Below are 10,260 nucleotides of genomic sequence, written 5' to 3'. Positions count from 1 at the left end.
AACGTGTCCTATAAATATACTGATTAATCAGCTGAGTGTGTGTATGTGTGATTTGGTGCATCAGTCAGCAAAATTTCTGGAATCAAACAGTTGTACTGAGTAGATAAACCAACCTTTTTGAAAAGGTTCTAGATCACACCAAAAAGTGTTCCTCTTTGGCAAGCTTGACACCAAGACAATAGAAAAACCCATTTAGGTACTATACTGAACCATTTTTACAATCTTTGGGTGTACTGATATTTTTAATCAAATAATCAGCTCCAAAATTTCTAGAATCAAACAGTTATACTCAGTAGATAAACCAACCGTTTTGTAAGCTAGTATTGAGAAGGAGGAGTTTTAGGTGTGGTCTTTCCTCAAACTTCAGTTACGAATCTTAGGCTAAAGCTGCATTATCGGATTTTGGGGATTTGGGGACTGGGAGTGTTCGCTGGTATAAAATGTGACATGTGGAAGAACATTTTATACCATATGTTCTGCTTCAGACCCCATGCCTGAGTGGATGAATCTAACGGTTGTGAGCACACTGAAAGAATTCAAAACTTCAAACGTCAAAACTTGGTAAAGAACGTGTCTTCTGAGGATGGAACTTTATTATCGGCTATTGTCACTATATCTTCATGAATATATGTTGATGCAATGAAAATATTAAAAAGGCTTCAGAATACTCTACATATGAGATGATGCTTACTGACAATGGTGCCAAAGGAGCCACGGAGAAACCACAAGATATTGCAGTAACACTAAACAAACAGCTTTATGCACATCTCTTGAGCCTTAATGCAAATAAGAAGCCATCCTGTTTAGGAATAATTGCCATGGATTTCCCAGGTCCAAAACACATTCAGCTAATAATCAATATAACTTGCCATTTAGGAAGTGGCACAGACTGAAGTTCAGACACAGGCCTCAATGGACTTGTTGCCCTGAAAGAAGTACTGCAAGACCTGGACCTCCCCCAATCTGGTCCTACATCTGGAACACCACCAAAATCTGAGCCTGCTCCTACACCAGCAACATCACCAAAACCTGAAACTTACTACACCGGCAACATCACCAAAAGCTGAACCTGTAACTACACCTGGAACAACACGAAAAACCTGAACCCGTCTAAAGGAGGAAGAAAAAATGTCACCGTGTTCATAGAAGTAAACCTTTTCCAGTAGTTTCATAACTCACTGTATAGCTTACGATAATTCTCTTTATTTACTACATATCTATATACCATTTAGGTCTGTGCTGTTTATTCCAACTGTTTGAATGGGAACAGTCTAAGTTTGAGGTTTACAGAGCAGAGTGCCCTCTATTGATTGAGCAAGAAGCATAGGTTGCATACAGGTCTAGGAAAGACGTTGTGGCTAGGTTTGAAGTCAAGCCCCAGACTGTCTGCATCACAGGTTCTCAACCTTTTGCAACTTGGTCCACACAAACAACCACAAAAGCTTTCACAACCCACAAGATTTAATCAATTGGATTGTTTTAATTAGATATCTCATCTCATTTGGAAGGTACCGAGTGCTGGATGACAGGATGATGAGAGGAACACTGTGAACGGAGTTCTGGCTCAATGCGATATGTTTAGATACATATTCACTATATTCAATCTTAAGTCAATGACTGGTGGTGTAAATTGTTTGACTTAAAAGCTTCAGCTTCATCAAGAGCTGTAAGTAAAAAACATTTACTTACAAGCAGTAGGTGCTTGTTTCTGGTTCTGGTGGAATCTCCCTGTGAAAAAAAATGCACATAGGAGATAAATGCATCAAAACAATAAATAACACATGATTCAGAGGCCTGAAACTCGAATGAAACTTAATGAGATTTTAACATTTTGAGTCTGGAAGGATGCAAGGCAAAATCTTAATGTCAAAGTTTAGGCTTTGTTTGCTATTTCAGGTCTTTATTTCAGATTTCTACCATTTAAAGCAGTTCAAATGCATTTTATTGTGAGCTTTGGTGTAAAAGTAGAGGAGGCAGTGGATAGGGCAAGATGGAGGCAGATGATCCGCTGTGGCGACCCCTAAAGGGAGCAGCCGAAAGAAGAAGAAGAAGAAGAAGAAGAAGAAGTGAGCTTTGTGAGGTTTCCCAGATTCATCTTTGCTAACTTAGCTGTAGAAAAAAAAGTTACTTTTGCTTTAGGCAGATGTAACTGCCACAGCAGGAGGGAATATTTTATGGTTCATTGCTGTCCGTCTGAACTCCCTCTCCCATTTACTTTGAATAATGGTTCTTCATTGAGTCCCTCTGCTCCACAGCACAGACTTCTCCTTGCCACACTCAATGTAATAAAGAATTTTATTCAGGACTTGGCTCGATCCTGTTCAACCTCTGTTTAATGTACGAATTTGTAATGCTCTGTATATTGAAATTTAACTGACACTCTGCAGCAAACTACAAGGACTGATGGGCAAATTTACATGGACACTGGACAAGTGATTTTGTCAGAGAACTTATAATTAACTGTTATATCCTTTTATATTGCATAATGCTGGACTGTTCCTGAACATCCCTCACCTAATCATTTTATTTTGCACATACTCAAGAATTTAATTCTTGCCTCACACCTTTCAAATTTCATTCTTCATTTCATTCTGACTGAGCTATAGTAACCACGGGCTTGGAGCCCAAAGCATCTGTTTATACTGCTTACAGCTAGAAAGACCCCACATCATGAACTCAGTTACTTTAACATGCATGTATTACTGACATAGTTGTTCAACTTTATGTATCAGCATGTGTAATGTCCATCGAAAAGCACTGACCAGTACAATGGGACACTGTGGAGCAGCCACACATGAGCCTAAGGTCACAGCACCCAAAGCCATTTCAGAAGAAATGCTGGATAAGCAGGTCTACAAACTTTTGGACACACAGGGCCAATTTCCTGGACAGAGATTAAGCCTAGTCTAAGCATTTTAACATTGAAAATCATTTCTAGTCTAGGATTAAGTTAAATCTGGGCCTGGGAATCCAGCCCATAGTGAGTCGGCTATGCTTTATTGCACATTATTTGTTTTGTACGGTATTGTTTTATTCTTAGTGCACTGTGTATCTATCCCCTATTGTCTGTATGGACATTTTCCTTGTTATAAAACACCTTACTCAGCTCAGCTAAACTGAACTGAAGCCACTGCTGAAAGGGAGTTAATGTCTTGGAGTAAGGGCGTGAGCGCTACATGCACTGTATTTTCATGAGTCAACTTAGAGACTCACATAAATTGTCATAAACTGTTGATGTGTCCGGGGATCCACGATACCAATGCAAACTACTCTTGATGCACAGAGACCCATGCACACTTGCCATTTCCTTCACACTGCATTGTAGCAGGTGGTGCTCCAAGAAAACGGGAAAACAGAGAAGTGAAGCTGCTCTTCCAAGGTGAGAAAGAATATCAGCCATTTACATACATTTTACTCACTGTTGTTGCCACTGGATGCATAAATAATCCAAGGATACTTTAAAAAGTAAAACTGGCTTTGCAGACCTATTGCTGCTAATCTTGCTGCTGAGTGAGTTTTGCTTTAAACACATCTAACTAGTACTTTGTATGATTATGATAACCTATTCCTTTCAAATGCTGATGCTATGCAAATTGCATAAGGCATGCTTGAGTGAGTTTCATAGTGCATACGTCTCATGGGAAAATTACATACTATGTGTGTACTCTGCCGAAGTTTTGAGAAAGAAGCTATGCTGTAATTGTAAGCAGAAACAGGATGTCTTGAGTTATAGAAATGAGTTGCATGTATTGAGTTTTAGAAATGTTGCTCTGATAAAACAAAAGAATGACATCCAGAAATCCACTTAATTTAAAATATTAAACCTCCACTATGTAGGGGTTTGGAAACTACTCTGGTGGAAATGTGCAACTGTGTAATACATACAGACTAATATTTTGTAATGTGGGTTTATCTTAGGACCCCATCCCAGAGTGGATGAATGTGATGATTGCGAGCGTGCTGAGAGAGAATTCCAAGACACCTCAGTCAAAACTTGGTGAAGGACGTGTTTTTCAGAGGATGTGAGTGAATGATCTACTCTTGACATCATATGTTCATCAGTCTAATGTTGATTTGCCTTTGAGATGCACCTTTGTTTTCAGCCTGTGCATGTGATGTTAATATGTAAAGTCTGAAAAAACACTGACCCCACACCTCTGACCTTTAAATGATTATTTAATTCTTTACACCGCGGCTCACAGCAGCACACACTCAAAATATTATACCGTTTTTTTTTCTCTTGACTTCTTTTAGCAACTTTAAATATCAGAAGTCACAAAGGAGGTCTCTCAACAACACATGCACACACTGTATTGGGACACACCTCTTTATCACTAAATTGAGGTGTTTCATTTAGTCCCATTGTCACAGGTATATAAAATCAAGCACCTAGTCATGCAACCTGCCTTTACAAACACTTGTAAAGGAGTGGGCTGTCCTAAAGAGCTCACTGAAGTTAAGTACTGTGCTCTAATAGGATGCCACCATTGAAACAATTCAGGTCACAAATTTTCTTTCCTCCTATTGGAAATGTATTCTGTTTTCTGTCAGTCTAGTGAGGCCCTTTTCTGTTCCAACATGACTGAGCCCCAGTGCACAAAGCAAGGTCCATAAAGGCATGACTGGGTGAATTTGGTGTGGAAGAACATGACTGGCCCTCACAGAGCCTTCAACCCCATTAAACACCTTTGGGATGAACTAGAGCGGAGATTGTGAGCCAGGCCCTCTCATCCAACGTTGGTGTCTGAACTCACAAATGGTCATCTATAACAACAACTACATCTATAACAATAATCTACAACTAGGCAGAAATTCCCAGACACTCTCCAAAATCTTGTAGAAATCCTTTCAGAAGAGTCATAGCTGTTATGGCTGCAAAGGGGAACCAACGCCATATTAATGCCTATAGATTTAGAATGTGTTTCATAAAAACTCCTGTAGGTGTACTGTGTATGTGTCTCAAAACTTTTGTCCATATAATGTATTTTGAGACACTAAGGCAAATTTATTGCTGGTTTTAAGAGAAAATTCAACATAAAACAGGATGCTGCGAGTTGTTCAGTCTTTAGTAAATCGAGGGTAATTTGGAATCATATGTCCTCCCATGTTCTGCATGATTCTCCCACATTTTGCATGGCCCTCCCTCAAATGCATTATGCCTGAGCAAGAGAAGCTTAGCATTTTCCTTGCAACCAGCCTATAACCTGCGCATCTGAATACTTCACACTACAGTAGAACCTTGTGTAACATATATAAGGAACATATAAAAAAGCACGAGAGAGAAACAAGAAAAAAGCTTGCTTTTTTTAAGATACAAGTTTTCTCACTGGTTTCTTTTAGCTCCTGTGGTTGCAGAGGAAGCAAAAGGTCATGGGATCCTTCGAGTATTTCGCTGTGCTTGTGCTGTAAGTCTTACTGCTGATTACTGTTTATTTTACAAAAGAAGGTTTGAAGCTTTCTTAAAAAAGGCAGATACATGAGGAAATATAACCGTAACAGTAAATATAACATGTTGTCACTCCTGACTGCTGTTGTAAAGTTACTGTATAAACCAGACTTGTTTTTTATTGTAACTCATGCTTTAACACTTATCTGACAGGGCTGCTGTCTATCAGTGTGAGGGTGATACTTATTTCAACTCGCACTCAACCCTGGATTCCAAGTACGACCAGTTCGTGTGGATGAAATGTATTCCAGATGAAAAGCCCCTCTCCTCTGTATCCATCCCAGGAACACATCAAAGCCTAACACACAAGAAGTATAAGGGTTTTCAGGCATGGGAATTCCAAAATCAGATGCATGCAGGCGTGCGTTTTGTCGACATGACTCTTCGGATATTATCTGGCAAACTGTATGTAGAAAACAAGGGGGAACCTGATATGAAATTCAGTAAAGCACTGAACCAGATAAAGCTTTTTGTCAAAGACCATAAGTCAGAGACTGTGTTATTGAGACTTGCTGGGAAGAGTGAGGCAATCAGTCGTGCAAAAGAAGAATTCAATCGTGTCAATGATGTTGAAGTTTGGAAGGACATAAAGATTCCAAAAATGGGTGAGGTGAGGCGCAAGATAGTCCTTATTCAGGGTCCAGGTTTTGATTGGGGGCTTCCAGTCAAAGCCATGGAGTTGGGCAATGATGAAAAGAATAAGGAATTCCAGATGAAGGCCAATATCAAAAAGGCTTCAGAATACTGCACAAATGAGATGATGCTTACTGACACTGGTGCCCAAGATAAAGGGGAGGAACCAAAAGAAGTTGCAGAAAAACTGAACAACCAGCTTGGTGACCACCTCATGAGCCTTTATAATGAAAACAAGATACCGTCATGTTTGGGAATAATTGCTGTCGACTTCCCAGGTCCAAAACTCATTGAACTCATAATCAACATTAGCTGCTCATCATTACCTCATCAATCTGGTCCTACGCCTCGAACACCACCAAACTCTGAGCCTGCTACTACACCGGCAACATCACCAAAACCTGAACCTGTTACTACACTTGCAGCATTACCAAAACCTGAACATGTTACTACACCTGCAGCATCACCAAAACCTGAATTTGTTACTACACCTGGAACATCACCAAAACCTGAAGCAGTTACTACACCAGCAGCATCACCAAAACCTGAATTTGTTACTAAACCTGAAACATCACCAAAACCTGAACCTGTTAGTACACCTGGAACAACATCAAAACCTGAACCTGGTAGTACATCTGCAGCATCACCAAAACCTGAGCCTGTGACCACAATGGCAACATCACACAAACCTGAACCTGTGACCACAATGGCAACATCACAAAAACCTGAACCTGTGACTACAATGGCAACATCACCAAAACCAGAACCTGTTATTACACCTGGAACATCACCAAAATCTGAACCTATTACTACACTGGCAACATCATCAAATCCTGAACCTGTTACTACACCTGCAACATCACCAAATCCTGAACCTGTCACTTCACCTGGAACATCATCAAAACCTGAACCTGTTACTACACCTGGAACATCATCAAAACCTGAACCTGCTACTACACCTGGAACCTCACCAAAACCTGAACCTGTTAGTACATCTGAAGCATCACCAAAACCTGAACCTGTGACTACACCTGCAACATCACCAAAAACTGAACTTGGTACTACACCTGGGACATCACCAAAACCTGAACCTGTTAGTACACCTGGAACAACACCAAAACTTAAACCTGTCCAAAAGTGGAAGACAAACTGTCACCATGTTCATAGACGTAAACACTCTCCCTTAGTTTCCTAACTCACTCTATAGCTTATTATTCTTCTTCTTCTTTCGGCTGCTCCCTTTAGGGGTTGCAACAGCGGATCATCTGCCTCCATCTTGCCCTATCTACTGCCTCCTCTACTTTTACACCAACCATCTCCATGTCCACCTTCACTACATCCATAAACCTTCTCTGAGGTCTACCTTTTTCTCCTTCTACCCGACAGCTCCATCTCCAACATTCTTTGACCAATATATCCACTATTCCTCCTTAACACATGTCCAAACCATCTCAACCTGGCCTCTCTGGCTTTATCTCCAAACTGCTCTACCTTCACTGTCCCTCTGACCTGCTCATTTCTAATCTTGTCCATCCTTGTCACTCCCTACGAAAATCTCAGCATCTTCATCTCCGCCACCTCCAGCTCAGCCTCCTGTCTTTTAGACAGAGCCACAGTCTCCAAACCATACATCATAGCAGGACGCACTACTGTCTTGTAAACCTTCCCTTTCACTCTTGCTGCTATCCTTCTGTCACACATCAGCCCTGACACCCGTCTCCACCCACTCCATCCTGCCTGCACCCTCTTCTTCACCTCTTTTCTACACTGTCCATTGCTCTGGATGGTTGACCCAAGATATTTGAAGTCATCCACCTCTACTCCTTGCATCTTCACCTTTCCACCTGCCTCCCTCTCATTCACACACATATATTCTGTCTTGTCTCTACTGACCTTCATTCCTCTCCTCTCCAGTGAAAACCTCCACCTCTCCAGATTATCTTCCACCTACTCTCTACTCTCACCACAAATTACAGTGTCATCTGCAAACATCATGGTCCATGGAGCCTCCTGCCTGACTTCATCTGTCAACCTTTCCATCACCATTGCAAACAAGAAGGGGCTCAAAGCTGATCATGTAACCCTACCTTCACCTTGAAACCATTTGTCACTCCAACTGCACACCTCACCACTGTCTCACTATCCTCATACATGTCCTGCACCACCCTAACATACTTTTCAGCTACACCTGACTTCCTCATACAGTACCACAGTTCCTGTCTTGGCACCCTATCATATGCCTTCTCTAGATCCACAAAGACACAATGTAGCTCCTTCTGACCTTCTCTGTACTTCTCTACCAACACTCTCAACACAAAAATTGCATCTGTGGTACTCTTTCTGGGCATGAAACCAAACTGCTGCTCACTGATCTGGACCTCTCACCATAGCCTTGCTTCAACAACTCTTTCCCATACCTTCATGGTGTGGCTCATCAACTTTATACCTTTGTAGTTACTGCAGCTCTGCACATCACCCTTGTTCTTAAAAATGGGGACCAGTACACTGCTTCTCCACTCATCAAGCATCCTCTCACTCTCCAGGATTTTGTTAAACAACCTGGTTAAAAAGTCCACTGCCTTCTCTCCTAAACATCTCCATACCTCCACAGGTATGTCATCTGGACCAACTGCCTTTCCATTCTTCATCCTTTTTAAAGCCGCCCTCACTTTCACCTTACCAATTCTCTGCACTTCCTGATCCACTATCTCTCCCCCCGTTGTCCTCCTCTCTCTCTCGTTTACCTCATTCATTAGTTCTTCAAAGTACTCCTTCCATCTACTTAACACTCTCTGTTCACTCACTAGTACATTTCCCTCTCTATCCTTTATCAGCCTAACCTGCTGTACATCCTTTCCAGCTCTATCTCTCTGTTTAGCCAAACAATACAAGTCCTTTACTCCTTCTTTACTGTCCAGCCTCTCATACAGCTCATCAAAAGGCCTGAGCCTTTGCCTTTGCCACCATTCTTTTCACTATGCGACTATCCTTGAAGTACTCCTGCCTACTTCCTTCATCTCTCTGGTTATTCCACTTTTTCTTAGCTGCCTTCTTCTTCTGAATACTCTCCTGGACTTCCTCATTCCACCACCTTGTCTTCTTTCCTCTGACGAGACGAAACACCCAACACATTTTTGCCAGTTTCTCTCACCACCTTAGCTGTAGTTTCCCAGTCCTCAGGTAGCTCTTCACTGCCCCCAAGGGCCTGTTGCAATTTTTCCCTGAACTGCCTGCAACCATCCTCCTCCTTCAGCTTCCATCATCTAATCTTTGGTTCTGTCTTCACTCTCTTCCTCTTCTTTGTTTCTAATCTCATTCTACAGACAACCCCCCTATGCTGCCTTGCTACACTTTCCCCTGGTACCACTTTACAATCTCAAATCTCCTTTAGGTGGCATCTCCTGCTAAGGATATAATCCACCTCTGTGCACCTCTCTCCACTCTTGTATGTCACCCTGTGTTCTTCCCTCTTCTGAAAATACGTGTTCACCACAGCCATTTCCATTCTCTTTGCAAAATCTACAACCATCTGACCTTCCGCATTTCTGTCTTTCACACCATACATACCCAGCACCTCTTCTCTTCTTTGAAGTCTGCACCAATCACTAATCTCTCCTCTCTAGGGACACCATCTACCACTTCATCCATCTTACTCCAAAATTCCTCTTTCTCCTCTAACTGACAACCAACCTGTGGTGCATATGAACTGACCACATTCAAAATTACACCATCAACCTCCAACCTCAGGCTCATGATCCTGTCTGACACTCACTTTACATCCAGAACACTTTTCACAAGCTGTTTCTTTAGGATTATCCCTACTCCATTTCATTTCCTCTCTACACCATGATAGAACAGTTTGAATCCACCTCCAATGTTCCTGGCCTTGCTTCCTTTCCATCTGGTCTCCTGGACACAGAATATCTACCTTCCTTCTCTCCATCATGTCTGCAAGCTCTCTGCCTTTACCAGTCATTGTCCCTATGTTCAGAGTCCCTACTCTAACCTCCACACTCCTGCCTTTCCTTCTCTCTCGCTGCCTTCTAACCCACCTTCCTCCTCTCCTCTTTGATGGTCTTCAACCTACAGTAGTCCAATTTCCACCGGCACCCTGCTGGTCAACAGCACTGGAGGCGGTCGTTGTTAACCCGGGCCTCGACCGATCCGGTATGGCAATCATA

At 41.9% G+C, this 10,260-nt stretch overlaps 1 protein-coding gene across 1 annotated transcript; it reads left to right on the top strand.

The window, feature by feature from the left end:
* The first annotated feature begins 3,254 nt into the window (after positions 1-3,254).
* On the top strand, positions 3,255-7,386 carry LOC119264439 (mucin-5AC-like). The gene is made up of 4 exons (XM_037543079.1): positions 3,255-3,379; positions 3,919-4,022; positions 5,341-5,405; positions 5,600-7,386. Exons 3-4 carry the CDS (start codon positions 5,371-5,373, stop codon positions 7,272-7,274), a joined length of 1,710 nt encoding a protein of 569 aa, XP_037398976.1. The 5' UTR covers positions 3,255-3,379; positions 3,919-4,022; positions 5,341-5,370; the 3' UTR covers positions 7,275-7,386.
* The last annotated feature ends 2,874 nt before the right edge of the window (positions 7,387-10,260 follow it).

Source organism: Pygocentrus nattereri, chromosome 11, assembly GCF_015220715.1.
Source record: "Pygocentrus nattereri isolate fPygNat1 chromosome 11, fPygNat1.pri, whole genome shotgun sequence".
Lineage (NCBI taxonomy): Eukaryota > Metazoa > Chordata > Actinopteri > Characiformes > Serrasalmidae > Pygocentrus > Pygocentrus nattereri.
The sequence above is the reverse complement of the archived record's forward strand: the minus strand, read 5'-3'. Positions and strand labels throughout refer to the sequence as shown.

What these genes read in the sequence shown, in the direction of transcription:
- LOC119264439 (XM_037543079.1), top strand. Translation starts at nt 5,371, where the DNA reads ATGGGATCCTTCGAGTATTTCGCTGTGCTTGTGCT. An exon ending in TATTTCGCTGTGCTTGTGCT is followed by an intron (nt 5,406 to 5,599) that starts GTAAGTCTTACT and finishes CTTATCTGACAG; the next exon opens with GGCTGCTGTCTATCAGTGTG.